Source organism: Morus notabilis, unplaced genomic scaffold (assembly GCF_000414095.1).
Source record: "Morus notabilis unplaced genomic scaffold, ASM41409v2 Scaffold674, whole genome shotgun sequence".
Classification (NCBI taxonomy): Eukaryota; Viridiplantae; Streptophyta; class Magnoliopsida; order Rosales; family Moraceae; genus Morus; species Morus notabilis.
The window spans coordinates 89,702-106,778 of record NW_010358718.1 but is presented as its reverse complement, the minus strand read 5'-3'; the positions used below and the strand labels follow the sequence as shown (position 1 = coordinate 106,778).

The following is a 17,077-nucleotide window of genomic DNA, read 5'->3' as shown; positions in this document are numbered from 1 at the left end:
TAGTTTCTTTCGTCATGTTTGTTATGAAATTGAAGAAAATGCAAAATTAAGAAGAAAAACTTTAGAGAGACAGAGTTTTATTAATCTTGTAAAGGTATATAAAATGAATAGACTTAGAGCTCTATTTATAAAAAGCTTTTCGGCAATATTTAAGGTTATTATTTGCATAATACTTACTATTTACAGTTACTATTTCCATAATAAGATTCGGATATAAACAATAACCTTGTTTGACTTGCATAGTAACTTTGATTGAGGTGGACAATTACTATTCATAACACTCCCTTTTAGATGTCCACCATTCGTGATGTCTCATTAAAAACCTTGTTAGGAAAAACCCAGTAGGATAAAAACCATAGTAAAATGAAGAAGAGTACATTTATCTATATGTGTTTATGTTGTCTCGTTAAAAATCTTATCAGGAAAACCCAGTGGGATAAAACCATAATAAGGAAGAAAGAGTACAGCCATGTAAACTTCCCTTCAAGTTGACATGTATAGGCTTTCTTCATAAATCTCGCAAATGACGCATCCCGAACTGTGGATATGCTTTTTGAATATTGTTGTGAGAAGTGTCTTTGTGAAAAGATGTGCTCCATTGTCACTTGATCGAATGTATTGAATAACAATATCCTTATTCTTTTCAAGCTCTTGAGAGTATGAGAAGAACTTCGGGGTATGTGTTTCGTTCTGTCGCTTTTAACGTAATCTTCCTTTATTTGAGTCACATGCTGCATTGTTTTCAAATAATACTGTTGGATCTTTATTGATAGATAATCCGTAAGTTTCTTCGATATGTTGAGTCATAAACTTCAGCCACAAACATTCTCGACTAGCTTCATGTAGTGCAATAACTTCGACATGATTTGAAGAAGTGGCAATAAGTGTTTACTTTTGTGAACACCATGAAACAGTAGTACCTCTATATGTGAACACGTATTCAGTTTGAGACTTGGCTTTTTGTGGAACTGACAAATATCCTGCATCTGCAAAACCAATCATCCCTTATTTTGATCCTCCAGGATAAAATAATCCCAAATAAAGGAAGGTTTTGTTACAAGCGACAGAACGAAACACATACTCCCGAAGTTTTTCTTATACTTCCAAGAGCTCGAAAAGAATAAGGATATTAATATTCAATACATTCGATCAAGTGACAATGCAGTATATCTTTTCACAAAGACGCTTCCCACTATAACATTTAGAAATCATATCCATAGTATCGGGATGCGTCACCTGCGAAACTTATTAGAAAGACCTATACGTATCAACTTTAGGGGGAGTTTACATGGCTGTATTCTTTTTCTCTTATTATAGTTTTATTATATTGGGTTTTCCTGATAAGATTTTTAACGAGACAACATAAACACGTATATATAAATGATGTACTATTTTTTCTTTTGCTATGGTTTTTATCTCATTGGGTTTTTCCTAATAAGGTTTTTAATGAGGCATCATAAATGGTGGACATCTAAGGGTGAATGTTATGAATAGTAATTGTCTACCTCAGTCAAAGTTACTGTGCCAAACAGTCAAAATAGTAACCGTAAATAGTCAGTATTGTGTAAATAACAATAATGAATAGTGCCAAAATTTTCTTATAAATTGGCACTAAAATCCTTTCATTTGTACACCATTCCGAAAATGAGTGAAATCTCTCTCTAAAGTTTCCTTCTTGTTTTTGCATTCCTTAGAGGACGTTTGGTTTATGTATTCAGAATCATGATTCAGAACCATTCTCGTTTTACATGTGATTTTTGTGAGAGAAAAATACTGTAGAGAATCATGAATCATGATTCAGAATCAAGGACGAATATAGGAAACAAACGTCCTCTTAGTTTTCATAACAAAAAGATGTATGTATCTGTCTTGGGTTCTTTTTAGTGGAACTTATAATTATGAGAGTGGAACTTGGTCAATAGTTAAATGGACATAAAATAACTAGTCCGCTGGTCAGTCAATTTTTCTAGCTAGATGACCAGAATACCATTGCTAATTATATCCATGTCTTTTCGATTTACGGATTAAGCTATTTAAGGAAGTTCATGGATAAAAACTATGTGATTAGAACTATTTTCGATTTACGTGTATTTTTTATGAGAGAAAATACTGTAGCGAACCACGAACCATGATTCGAATCAGAGGACGAATCTAGGTACCAAACATCCTCTTAGTTTAGCCATATTTAGTTCGTCAAAGTTGTGAGAGGTGAATTACCACATCCATTTTCTTTTTCGGTGCAAAAATTGCCACATCCAGTTGTAGCTAGCTCGTTTTGGACATTTTTTTTTTGGGGGTAGTTGTCATTATTAGGCGTCAGATTTAGGAACCAAAATATGCCTCTATTTAACTTCTGTTTGTATTTTACTTCTGCCTTCCCTTTTTAACATTTTCCAACGAGATTTGTTACTTCAATAGGAAGGAAAACCACTTAGATGAGATATGATAACTTTTTTGACCGTCTGAATTGCCAAAATTAATTGTTCGAACCACTGTAGTCATGACATAGTTGGGTAGAATTGCTTGTTTGACTTGGATGCTTATTTAGTTGTTAATTGCTCTTAAAGATTTCCAGGGTCTCAAGTAATGTCAAACTTTCTAACATTTTCCTTCCCACTCATCTTGGCAGGTTTTGGAACAATGGGTGCCGGTGGCCGAATGTCAGTTCCCCCAGCCGCGAAAAACTCAGAAATTGACAGCCTCAAGCGAGTCCCCTACTCAAAGCCCCCATTCACACTTAGCCAAATCAAGAAAGCCATCCCACCCCATTGCTTCAAACGCTCTGTCATACACTCATTCTCTTATGTCGTTTACGATCTCACCATTGCCTTCACCTTCTACTACATCGTCACCAATTACATTCCCCAACTGCCTCACCCTCTCCCTTACCTGGCCTGGCCCATTTACGGCTTCATCCAAGGTTGTGTCCTCACCGGTGTTTGGGTCATAGCCCACGAATGTGGGCACCACGCCTTTAGTGACTACCAATGGCTTGACGACACCGTGGGCCTAATCCTCCACTCTTCTCTTCTAGTCCCTTACTTTTCATGGAAATACAGCCACCGCCGTCACCATTCAAACACAGGCTCTCTTGAGCGTGATGAAGTCTTTGTCCCCAAGCAAAAGTCTAGCATAAGATGGTACTCCAAATATCTCAACAACCCACTTGGCAGATTTCTCACCCTCACTATCACACTCACTCTAGGATGGCCTTTGTACCTGCTGTTCAACGTTTCAGGTAGACCTTATGATCGTTTTGCATGCCACTTTGACCCTTATGGCCCCATCTACTTGGACCGTGAGAGGCTACAGATTTACATCTCAGACACCGGCATTCTCGCCGTCTGCTACGGACTTTACCGCCTCACCATGGTGAAAGGGCTTGCTTGGGTTTTGTGTGTTTATGGAGTGCCATTGTTGGTGGTGAATGGCTTTCTGGTGTTGATCACTTTCTTGCAGCACACTCACCCTTCATTGCCTCATTACGATTCGTCCGAATGGGACTGGTTGAGAGGAGCCTTGGCCACCGTGGACAGAGACTATGGGGTGTTGAACAAGGTTTTCCATAACATCACGGACACTCATGTAGCTCACCATTTGTTCTCAACTATGCCGCATTATCATGCCATGGAGGCCACCAAGGCGATCAAGCCGATACTCGGAGATTACTATCAGTTCGATGGGACGCCGGTGTACAAAGCAATGTTTAGGGAGACCAAGGAGTGTGTCTTTGTTGAGCCCGATGAAAGTGATGAGAAAGGCGTCTTCTGGTACAAGAAGTTCTGATTTGATGATTGATAAGAGACCATATATGTATGTCAAAATTTCAGGTTGGGAAGTGTTCTAATTAGATCTTCTTCTTCCCTTTTTTAGGTTTGTTTCCGTTGCTTGGAAACCTCCAGTCTTAGTTTTGCTTCTTTCCTAGTTTATGTCACCAAAAGGAGAAAAGAAAAATTCTAAAAAAGTTGAAAAAAAAAACACTAAAAACTAAAGTATAGTTTGAGGTCTAGCTTGTTTATTGGGAGAAAGGTAGCACCTTTGATAGTTATAAAATCAATGGTTTTGATTAGTGGTGGCTGCCTACGCTTTGCTCATTGAAAATAAGCTTTTTAAGGAGTGTTGGGTAGCTATTTCTATGTTTCCACTATCGTAAATGGCAGTTTATTTATTTTTACCCCCGGTTTTTTTTTTTTTTTTTTTTTTTTTTTTTTAATTCCGCATGAACACACACCCAATAATGGCTTTTTTTTTCTTTTTTTTTTTTTTTTTAAAATTCCGCATGAACACACACCCAATAATGCCTTTCTCGTGTAGGAAGTTAATTTAAGAAAATGGAAGATAAAAATAGACTGGCTTCTTCTGTCAGCAAGACGTCTGAGGAAATGAAATCCTCTTTCTCAAGAGCCCAGTTAAGAATTGAAAAAAAAAATAAAAAATACCACTCAATAATGGTAAAATATTATTTACGTTCCTTTATTAAAAAATAAATAATTATTATTCATTTAATAAAGGGAAAATAAATTTTTAAGGAAAATTTCATTTTGATACTTTCTGTTATATTGAAATTTGAGATTAGTTCTCTCTATTTTTAAAAATTTTATGTTGGTATATTGGCCTTCAAAAAATCTTTTTTTGATATCTCGGAGTTATTTTTTTAGACACAAAAAGATAAAATTACCCTTATTATAAAATTCATTTGATGATTAGAATTTTGAAAAAAGATTTTAAAAATTATTACACCTGTAAAGTATAATCATTTTTTAAAAATTCATCCCTTTAAAATGCTTTTTTAAAATTTTTTTTTTCCTTCAAAATTCTAGTGAACAGATTACTTTTTACAATAAAGACAATTATGTTTTCTCGTGTCTCAAAAAATGGCTCTGAAGTACTAAAAAATAATTTTTTAAAAGGTCGAGGTACCAGCATAAAATTTTCAACAACAGAGGATATCAAACTTAAATTTTGATATAACAGACGGTACCAAAATGAAAATTTTTCATTTTTTTAATATAAGATTTATAGAGGTAACGAAAAAGGAGAGTTAGAGAAAGATAGTTATAGAGAGAAAAATCCTTCTCGGAGAGCAGCATGTAGCCAGAGCTCCGACACTGTCTCCGGTTGCGTCTTTGGGCTCCCGACCAAGAAACTCAGTCTTCCAGCTCGTCTCATCATGCGCTTCATGTTGGTTATGGTGGTGTGCGGTGTGGTGATTTTGTTTGGGCGGATCTCACTCGGATTAGTGATTGGGTGTTGAATCTTTAGGCTACGTTTCCAGAGGTGCCTTTCATTTACTGGTCGAGCTCTTTTGGGAATTTTCTCCACTTGATGGTGGGCTTTTATGGATGGTGGGGATGGATTGCAATGATGGTGATGAAGGTGGGTGAGGGTGTTTCGCCGCTGCTTGAAGGCCGATTTTCAACTTCGCTATGGGGCTTCCAAAGCCCCCTAACGGCTCCCCTATCGGCTAGTCCATCGTCGGAGGTTTCATGATAGAGATGCTCGGAGCTTTCTGCTTGTTTTAGTGTTTGTTTTTGTTGTGTTGGTAAGGGAGGTGGTGGTTTTAAGTTTCAATACCTCCTAGTGTTGGTTATGTCTTCCACCCGATCGAGTTGATAACCGACGGAGTGGGTTGTTTTGTCTGGTTAGAACGTTTTTTAGGTTGTGTAGATGATCCCTATATGAGGGGTTTAATCCCAGTTGACTGGGTTCTTTCATTGATTGTTTGTGGTTTCAAATGAGCTTTAGTCATACTCTCGTCTGTGCCAAACGAGCCATTTCCTGTTAAGCTTCAATACTTATTTTTGCTCCTGTGGTATGGTATTTTTACTGGTGGGTCCAGCCAAAGGGTCGGGATGAATCTCTGTTGTATTTGGGATCATCTGTGTCTTATGTAAGTCATTTATTGTGAAATGAAATATGTTCCCTTTTAAAACAAAAAAAAAAATAAAGGGAAAACAAAAAAAAATCATAATGGCATTTAAATTTTTGAAATGACAAAATGTATGCAAAAAAAAAAAAAAAAAAAAAACCACGACAAATCATGTACTTTTCCTCCAACAATTTACAATAGTTGGATATGTAAATGAAGAGCTCATCTCACAAATTCACAATAGAGGCTTGCCCTATTTAATTTAATACAAATCACAAAATGGAAAAACAACACAACACATTGGATTCGTTTGGTAATGTTTTCAAAATGATTTTGTTTTCAGCATAAAAGTGAAAATGAGATTGTCTTAAAAATCATTATAGGGCCGATTCTGAAATTAAATTTTGTTGGTCTTTTAAGAGATTATTTTGAATATAATGAAAATGTGAAATCTTATTTGATTATATTTATGAAATTTTATTTTGAGTACATGTAATTAAAAATCTTAAATTAATATATTAAGTAATTAATAATCACTTAACAAATAAAAATAAATATATTAGTAATATAATAATAATAATAATGGATATTATCATTAATTAGTACATTAGTAATTAAACTACATACATAATATATTAGTATGCTAAATAATTAAAAGATTGTAATTAATAGTTGATTATATGTAATTACTATATTGGTAACGGACTCATATTTACTACTTTATAAGTAATTAATTAGCATATTACTAATAAATAATTAGTATATAAATAATTTATTAATATTCTATTTACTAATTAAATATTTAACTTTTAGTCACATAATTAAATAATTATTTAATTAATTACTAATTTTTATTTAATACTCTATTGATATATTAAATGATCAATTTTTGGTAGTAATTATTTAAATAATTATTAATTACTTACTATCAATTATTAATTACTATTGATTAGTATATTACATAACTAATAATTAATTTAATATTTATTATTAATTGAGTAATTACTGTTTGTTTTTTTATTTATCAACTATTTAATAATTAATAGATTATAATTGATATAATATATGATTGATTTATTGATAATTAGTTATTTATTTAATAACTCATTATTAATTATTCTATTATTAATATACTATATAATCAAATTTTGGCAATTAATCTTCAACTAAATAATTAATTACTATTTATTATTTATTATTTTATTAATAAATCAAATATATAATAATAAAAAATTAATATTTAATGAATAATTAAGTAATTACTTTCTATTTATTAGTTATTATTAATAATTACTAATTATTTAAGATAACATTGTCGATAAGTACTAGAAAATGAAAATGAAAACGAAAAAATAATTTTAAATTTTTTTCTACTTCATTCACGAAAATCATTCTCATTGTTTTTTGTTTTCATTTTCGTTTTCAAAACATTTACTAAACAAATGAGGTTTGTAGACTCTTTTCATTTTTATGCCTCAAAAGACATGTGAAACGTTTTTAAAAATTGCTCAAAAAACAGTTTCAAACGCACCTATTAATTAAAAACGACATTCTATCAAAACGACATTAAAGTAAAGAAACAAAAACGACAACTACTGTGAAAATCCACAATCCCAATTAAGCCCAAGGTCGGCATCACTTTCTCTAGCCTAATAGGATACAGTCAGTCCTTAGTGGGCAACTGCCAATATATTAGTATGATACCGTAAATGTCTTTTATGAACAATGTTATAGGGACTGACTAACAGATAAATTCTGTAACATGCGGCTTAACGGACCTACCTTTTATTAATAGTAATGTTTAGAATCAGTGTCTCTCATTTTTCTTTTTTAACATGAGAACTTTAAAAAGAATTCTCTTTTATGCAAAAATGAAAATCTATTTTGTCTATTAGAGTGGTATTGAACTAAAGCAATCTCTTAGAATACTTTAGGATTAGTATAATCATTATATTGTTGCCTTTTTTGTTATAAAATTATATAATAATTATTATAATGATTTTAATTTTTATTATTTGCAAATATTTTAAATTTTTTTACAATATTTCAACATAATTTGCAAGATCGTATATATGTTCAAATCTTTCAAATTTATTTAAAAATTGTGGCTGTATTTACATAAAATATCTTTTGTTCAATTTTAGTGTCATCCAGATGCCTACAACACAAATGATAAAGCGGCCTTCACCTGCGATTTTTGTCCTTAATTAGATGGATGATACCATTATGACTTCAAATAGTTTCCCTCCTATTTGTATGCGTTGTGCTTCTTTCGAGGAAATTTCCTATAGAAACATTTTGCGAATATAGAGATGGTGGATATATATGCATGACTTGGTAAAATTATATATGAGATAATTGTCAATTATAACTTGCTTGTTTGCCAAGAGAAAGGAATTGAAATGGATAGATCACGTACGAGTATTACTTTTTTGACGATGCTTTGAGAATGGTTGATAGCTCACCGAGCAACATGTTTCTACACCTTTCAGTGATGAAGTTGAAAGTGGGTAAAAATTTAGGCCTCGTTCAGTTCGTTGATTCGAATTTTCAATTCGAGTTGAGATGTGACTTTATGTGAGAGCTTTTAACTGTAGTAGAAAATATTAGATGCGACTTTTTGAGAGAACTTTTAACTATAGCAAAACTAAAATTGAAAATTCAAATCGGTGAAATGAACATGGTCTTATACTCAACCACAGATAAGATCGGGCAACATTGTGACACGTGGACTTTTCGGTTTTACGCCAATATCCGAGCTGGCTAAAAGATAAAACCACGCCCCATATTTGAAATCATGTAAAATTTTGGATTGAGATTAAGCAGTTTGCATATCTCTAATTCAAATAAGCGAACGTCAATAAGGAGATCACGATGGAACCAGGCAACAATCGAAAAAAACGAAATTTGAGATGATTATGAATTATCTATACGAGTAAATCAGAAACAACAGATTTATGTATACTATAAACATAGGGCTAACGCTACAGGGGAGCTCTAAGTCTTATTCTTGGCACGAGCTCACTTGTAACTCTCTTAGTTCATAGTTAAACCTGTTTGATCTGGTGCCTTTAAGAATTATATACATTTGATGTATTTTTGACATTTTAAATCAATAAAGATAAAGATATCTTCGTAGTTATTACTTATTAGTGTGTCCTATATACTTTCATTATGGTTTATTTTATGACAAGCAAACTAAAGTACCAAAACTATTGATGCTAAATCTTTAAATCATGTATATATAGGGATTATATGCAGAAAGATATGCTTGTAAGATAATATTTTAAATGAATGGTCTGCAATTTATGGAATAAAAACGGACACTACTTTGTTTCTGATAAGATTTTAATGGGCATTACATTTAAAGGGAGAGATAGCTATCTTGGCTATCGAAGCGGGGACTCCAAGATAGAGATATTGATATTTTGAGGATTTACTCTCCAAATCTTTAATTCACGATCTTAGAAGCGTAAAAATTTAAGAAGATGAGAAGAAGAAGGGGAAACACACAAATTTACTTGGTTCGGATTTTTCAATCCTGCATCCAAGGGGGGTTTCTCTAATTAACCCAGCCAAATCCACTATTCGATGCTGATTACACCCTCAGTAGTACTCTCAAAAGAGAATTTCACACCGCTCACAATACAAAGATTTTCTCGAGAAACAAACACACCCTCAAACCCAGTAAAAGAAACCAGAAAACAAGCTTACCGTTTTCTCTCTAAATCCCTTCTCACAAATATCAGAGCACTCTTCAAGCAAAAACAGAATTAGTTACTTAGACTTTACACTGCACCTGTTCATTTCACCGATTTGAGTTTAAAATTCGAGTTTTATTACAGTAAAAAGCTCTCACATAAAGTCTAATCTCAACTCGAATTAAAAACTCAAATCAGCGAACTAAACGAGCCCTAAATAACACAACCCAGACCAACCCAGACCAATCTCAACATTACACGTGGACCAATTAGTCACATAAACCAAATTAAAGGCTGCAGTTGTCTGACTTGGCTCCTCTAACTAATTAACTGAAATAATTGCCATCCAACTTAAAACAATTAGAGGCAATACTTCACAAATCTCCACCTGGTGGTGAATATATATTGAAAATTATATGAAAATAGAGTTATTCTTATATTTAAATGCATATATTTTTCTATATTCTTTAGATTTATATTTGTAGATGCAGATCACCACTATATTGGTATGGGGTCGGAGAAAGGAAATATTTTAGCCCAAAAAAGATAGATGAAGCAGCAGAAAAGACAAGACTTATTCAACAACGAATGAAAGCTGCTCAAGATCGTCAGAAAAGCTGTGCGGATGTGTGACGACGACCACTAGAATTCCAAGTGGGTGATTATAGCTTTTGTGTGAGTCGCGCCAATGAAGGGAATAGTGTGATTTGGAAAGAAAGAGAAGTTGAGCCCCTGTTATGTTGGACCTTTTGAAATTCTCGAACGAGTCGGCGAAATTGCTTACAAACTAGCACTTAGTATACGTAACGTATTTCACGCGTCAATATTGCAAAAATGGCGCAACAAGAGAATTTCATTAGTGAAGGTTTTATTGCGCAATCATGAAGTGGAAGGGGCTACATGAAAACCTGAAGATGAAATGCGCAAGAAGTACCCGGCTTTGTTTTAAGTTTTGGGGACGAAACTTCTTTAAGTTTGTAGGAGATCGTAAGATACTAATTTCGTAACCCGGATTAACCGTCGCCAAATCATTTCCATTCAACGAGCGATTTTGAAAAACGGTCGTCTAATGGGTTAATATTATACAAACGGGTGAAATATCACTAGTCTATATTCGATCGGTTTCTCTCTCTCTCTCTCTCTGGATTTCAATCCAAATTCATTTCTTCACGAAATTCGTCGTCCGAAATTCATTTTTGTGCAATTCTGGTTCTGGGTTTTATTTAGAAACCTTAAAGAGTATGTAAAAGATTTGGTGGACTGCTTAAGGAGTTGGCTTTACCTGGTTTAGGGAGCTTGAGGTCATAGATATGGATCGTAGAGGCTCCAATCTCAATCGTCAATTCCTATTCAGGTTTATTTTTACATTTTACTGATGAAGATTTTTATTTTTATAGTAGTTGTTCTTACATATCTGTCGTTTAAAGTGATTTAACTTTTTTACTTCTTAGAAAATGTTTGTTGACGTTGCACTAGGTACTAGGCAATAACAACCTCAACATCATTTACAAGAAAATTATAAATTAATTTACATATGTCATGAAATGAATAAAAAAGATATAATTATATCAAGTATGTGTAGTATGTACAATCATGATTAGCATTACTCGAGACAACATGATAGCAATCTGCAAAAGATTCAACCTCATCCATATATTGCCTAAGAACCACGGGTTCATATTCTTCATCCTTCGCGTTCAACCAACTTTTTAAGCAAATAAGTGCTTCCACCATCCTGGGAGCCAATGAACTCCTAAGAGGATCAAGAATACGACGACATGTAGAAAAAGCTGATTCAGATGCAACCGTCGAAACCAGAACTGCAAGCACATCTCTAGCTATTTGGGACAAGACCTTATACCTAGGAGCATTTACTTTCCACCAACCTAGGATGTCAAAACTGTCATCCACTAGCTCTTCGCATTGCTCAGATAAATACTTATCCACATCATTCTTCTACACATTTGCACCATTCCCACTCATCTTTTGCTTTCTAAACATGGCCTCTATCTCATCATCAATAACCGGCATTGAGGCGGGCTCACTAGATGCCGTAATTGTTGAAGGACTTGAATTACAACCAGAATAAGTTTCTACTGAGTGAGCTGACCTTGTATTCCTAAATCGAGGTTTGGCCAACTGTGATAATTGTGGTTGCTTAATAGTAGAATTAGGGGGGGGGGGCGACGAGGGAGCCAAAGGTGGAGGAGGAGCCCGATCATGATATTCCTTGTACAATCTACGCAATGTGTCCTCAACCCCTTTTAACAACGTGACAGATGTCGAATCATTGTAGATACACTTGAAGGCAAGAACAAGATAATCCAACTTATATCTTGGATCAAGAACCAAGCCAAGAAACATCATGTGATTCATTTTCTCGACATTTCCCCAATACTTATCAAATTTCTTATTCATCATCGTTTCCATTTCATTAAACATAGGATCATCACACTCCTCTAACTTAATCAACTCTCGTTTGACAGCACAAATATCTTTGAAATAGAAGTTTGAAGTGCATAATATGAACCACTAAACTTCTTCGTCAAATTGTAAAACTTACCTAAAAACCTAAAAAAAAACCCGTGCATTGTCCCAATCCGTCTCATTTGGTGGACCCTCCATCTTTTTGTCTTTTATAACTTCATCAAAGTAAGCACAATTGTTTTGATCCAAAAGCAACCTCTCAAAAATGGGGACAAACTCGAAAGAAGTCTCCAACATTAGGTAGGTAGAGTTCCACCTCGTCTTCACATCCAAACACAATAGGGCAGTTAAGTTGATGTTTTCTTCCTTCATGCACTCCTTAAACTTTTTGAGGTGTTGAGGTGAGGACCTCACATACCTAACTGCATTGCGGATGCTTGCAATAGAATATGCTAAGTCCGTGAGCCCATCATTAACAATCAAGTTTAGAATGTGACAGACACACCGCATATGTTTCATCTGGCCATCTAAGACGAGAAAATTAGGAATATCTTTGACTTTTCTCTTCAACATGTCCATAGCCACATCATTGGACGTTGCATTGTCCACTGTAACTGTGAACAATGTAGTTATGCCCCAATTATTAAGGCAAACTAAAATCTCTTGTGCAACTGTCTCTCCTTTATGATTCGGAACTTGGATGAAATTAATGATCATTTTCTGCATATTCCAATCTTCATCGATCCAATGTGCGGTCAAACACATGTAATTGATGTTCTGAATTGATGTCTAAGTATCAGTCGTCAAACACACCCGTTGCTTTCCTAAAACCTTCTTCAACTTCTTTTTCTCCTCTAAAAACATTTGATAAACATCACTCGCAATTATTATCCTTGAAATGTCAAACACTCTAGGATTCAAGTACGCCGAATAGCGCTTAAACCCTTTACCTTCCACGTGTCGGAATGGTAACTCATCCAATACGATATACTCCGAAACGGCTCTCTTATAACCCTCTTTGGACCAAGCTCTTAGTGTCATAGTACTAGTAGCAGTGTCCTCTTCATGTGCTCCGATCTTTCTACTAAATTGGATGGTCTTTTGTTTGTTTTCACTCTCTGGATTCATCAAGCAACTTTCTATATGACTTTTCATTATAGACGTGCCATTCTTTTTCGAATCAGCGGCATAAGTGACACCACAATGCTTGCAAGTAGCCCTCTTGGTTTTTTCGTCCCTCGTGAAATGCAGCCAAACTGGGCTTACTTGTCGGGCTTTCTTCCTTTTCTTAGTACATTCCCCTTCTTCCTTAGTTGTCTCTTGTGTTTCAGTAGTTTCGGTTTCTTTTTGACTAGATTGAGACTCTATCTCTTTTTGCTTTTTCGATGAAGACATCTATAAGAATTAAGCTAACAGTTAAAAAATGACAAACAACATGCTTTCTTGTTGATGTTAATGATCCCTTAAAATTCACATGCCTATCATGGCTTACTAATTCTCTGAGTTCACAAATTCAGATATAAAATACGTAAATTATCATATTCTCGATATTAATGTTAAGAATTCTTCTTTCGGCACCATAAAAGAATCCATGTGATATACTATAGTATAACATGGGCAATATATGATTCTTCAACCAAGGAGGTAAATAAATGAAGCACAATTGAATGAGATATAAGGAGGCGGTTAATAAATTTCTAAAGGAGATAAGAGAGGCAGTACATATCAGAATTATGGTCAGAGAATGGTCAGCAACAACATTGACTTGTGATTTTACAAAACTGTGTAGGAATTCAGTAGACTATACATTACAATGACATTACAATACATACATATCCGAGATATATATATCTAGAGAGAGAGAAATACAGATGGAAAGAAAGAGGAACAGAGAGAGAGAAAGGGATGGATCAGCTACCCAGTTGTTAGCCATTTCTTTAATTCCTAGACCCCAAAAAAAAAAAAAAAAAATACACGACTTACATGCCAAGGCAAAACACTACAAGTATATAAAAACAACCATGGGTTTCTTCACATGCCCAAGTACAATATCAATAACTGATTCAATATATTTCCTTCCACAAATTCTGTGGCATACCCGCATATATATATATATATATATATATAATATATCAAAATCAAACGCAAGAAATCCAATCGACCAAAAACCCAGGTTCAATATCAATAACAATAACTGATTAAATATATTTCCTTCCACAAATTTTGTGGCATACCGCATACATATATATATATATAATATATCAAAATCAAACGCAAGAAATCCAATCGACCAAAAACTCAGGTTCAATATTAATAACTGATTCAATATATTTCCTTCCACAAATTCTGTGGCATACCGCATACATATATATATATATATAATATATCAAAATCAAACGCAAGAAATCCAATCGACCAAGCTTGATGGAAATAGAAAGTGGAGAAACAAAAGCCAAACCTCGGCGGAGCTTGGCGGAGGCGGACGTGCGAGCCCGAGGAGGACTGAGGAGATCGGCAGAGCGGCGGCTAGGGCTTCTTTCACCGTGAGAGTTAGAGCGGCAGAGAGAGTGAGAGAGCCGGAGGCCGGAGGCGGATGTGCGAGTGAGGACGACTGAGGAGAGAGGCGGCGGCTGGGGCTTCCATGAGGGTGGGTGAGAGTGAGAGAGGTGAGGCGTGAGGGTGGGTGGTCGTGGGCGTGGGTGTCTATCTGGGTGAGAGAGTGAGAGACAGAGAGAGGCAGAGAGAGACTGAGAGAAAGAGGGTGGGTTTTTTCAGTTTTGTGACTTGTAAAACTAAAAATGACATTCCAAACTAAAAACGACAACATAAGTTTAAAAAAAAAACAAAATGAAAACATTAAAAATAAATCCTTGGTCGGTTCGGTTTTAACCGAATTTGCACACACCAAAATCAAAACCGAACTGAATATCTAGAGAATCGGTCGGTTAACCGAACCGATTGTGTTCGGTTCCATGTGGCACCATCATTTTCGGTTTTGAGCGGTCGGTTCTTCAGTCAGTTGCGGTCGGTTTCGATTTTATGGTTTTTTTGTACAGTTCTAGGCAATATGTACTAACAAGTCTTTCAGTTTTCTTAATTATTATTTTTTTAGGACGGTTTTCTTAATTTATGTGTTATATATGTTGGGATTGCAGTTTTTCCCGCAAGGGCACACCTTTAAATTTGGTTTGTTTAGTGATTTTATTTTTCGAGCTGAGTATGCTTATGATGTTACAGTTTGTAAGGTTATTCTTCTAAAATGTATTTCTTGAATGATTGAATGGTGTGGTTAAATGCTCTTCCAAACTTCGAAATCTTTTAGACTGTGTTTGGTATGAGAATTCACGTCATAATTCGAATCATAATTCGTGACTTGTTATAGTATTTTTTCTCACAAAAAATACACGTAAATCGAGAATGATTTTGAATTATGGTTCTAAATCTGTGAACCAAACGTCCAGTTAGTGTTTAGGGCAATGTTTGCAAAAAAAATTGAAAGATAGGGTGAACAAGGTCATATAGCTTCTTCAGGATGAGATCAACAACAAAGGCAAAAGTTTGATTTTTTGCAGCTACATGTGCCTGCTTTTTATTTTTGTGTCTGTACTCCCAAAGGCCTTTTGATTCTTGCTTTTGGAGGTTTATATGGTAATAATAGTCTTGTTTGGATACTAGACATATCTAAGATTAGCCTCACTACTCCAGAAGTATAGGCCTCCATCACGCATCTTTTTCTATTGTATTCTACCATTTTTTATAGCCCAACTTGAGTAGCAATGGTGCTCTTACTAAGCGATTTTTTATTTTTTTTTAACTCAAGTTTGAATTCGATTTTATGGGTGATCTACAGATTTTATTTTTAATAATTTTATTTTTTTTGTACATTTAATATCCTAATAAATAGTTTTAATATTATAACAAAATAGAACTAAATGTTTTCCGTGACATTGTATTATAGTCAATAAAACTAAATTTTATGACATTTTCTCTTAATGTCATAAAGCATTCATATCTTTGACTTTTCCACGACATTTTATTGAAATATGTCGTCTTATTATAAAATTTAAATATGATGCATTTAGTATAGCAAAAATGTTTTACTCAAAAACCATCGTTTAAAGTTAAGATATGCGTAATAACAACATGATGACATAAGATGATATTTTTAAATAGTTTTAATGACGTTTATAAACCGTCGTTAAATGTTGTTGCCATTTAATGACTGTCGATAATATAATAAGTTGTGAAACCATCGTCTAATCTTTTAATGACGGTTTTAAACCGTGGTTAAAGTTTATATTTGTTCTAGTGATATACAGAGTCTGATAACTTAATTTTCCAGGCCTACGGAGAGCTCTTCTATTTTTCTCTATCTTTTTTCCCTTCTTTTTCTCTCCTTCTTCCTTGTCGTCGTCCCCTTTCCCATCATCAAGGCTTAACGCTACCTTCGCCATCCCCTATCGCTTCCTGCAGTTGAAGCCTCTTAGGGGCATAGCTGCCTTGAGCCTAGAGGAGGCAACTATCAGTTGTTAAAATCAATTGGGTGGCACAAGTGAAATTTTAAAAAAGCAAAAATTAAAACTCTTGTTGCTATGCATAATAAATTAAGAAAAAATTGGTGAATTTATCTGTGTATGGGTCTTGATTTTTACACCTTACTCTTGAAAAATATCTTTTTGACTAATTAATTATTTCACTAAAAAGGATATTAATCAACAGTAAAGGGTAAAAATCCATACGCATACACTCCAAAAAGTATTTATCTTTTTTCCCATAAATTAAATCTAATAATCATTATCTCTTGCAGACCAAAACCAACACTTCTAACATGACTTTCATATTGATGAATCTTAACCAAATGATCTTCAATGTTATTCTCGATCTTTATACCATTGTGTTGGATTCCAAAACGATTTTAGATAAAAATAATGCGCAAGTGAATTGGTTTAGATCATGTATAATTTAATTTTTTTTTAAAAACGTTTAGCGATACTCTATAAAATATTAATTTAAATTAACAATCCTCGTTCCTTAGAAACTGCGAATCTTTCTTGTCTACTCCTTGAAACTTGTTAAACTT

General features: G+C 34.2%; 2 protein-coding genes across 2 annotated transcripts; one reads left to right on the top strand and one right to left on the bottom strand.

The window, feature by feature from the left end:
- The first annotated feature begins 2,625 nt into the window (after positions 1-2,625).
- Positions 2,626-4,175, top strand: LOC21386779 (delta(12)-fatty-acid desaturase FAD2). Its single transcript, XM_010093095.2, has one exon. It carries the CDS (start codon positions 2,641-2,643, stop codon positions 3,784-3,786), a length of 1,146 nt encoding a protein of 381 aa, XP_010091397.1. The 5' UTR covers positions 2,626-2,640; the 3' UTR covers positions 3,787-4,175.
- Positions 4,176-11,133: 6,958 nt separating this feature from the next.
- On the bottom strand, positions 11,134-16,451 carry LOC112090623 (zinc finger BED domain-containing protein RICESLEEPER 2-like). Its single transcript, XM_024162373.1, has 6 exons — positions 16,443-16,451; positions 14,456-14,704; positions 12,811-13,392; positions 12,154-12,717; positions 11,541-12,033; positions 11,134-11,456 (listed from the first exon to the last, which is right to left on the bottom strand). Exons 1-6 carry the CDS (start codon positions 16,449-16,451, stop codon positions 11,134-11,136), a joined length of 2,220 nt encoding a protein of 739 aa, XP_024018141.1.
- Positions 16,452-17,077: the final 626 nt, after the last annotated feature.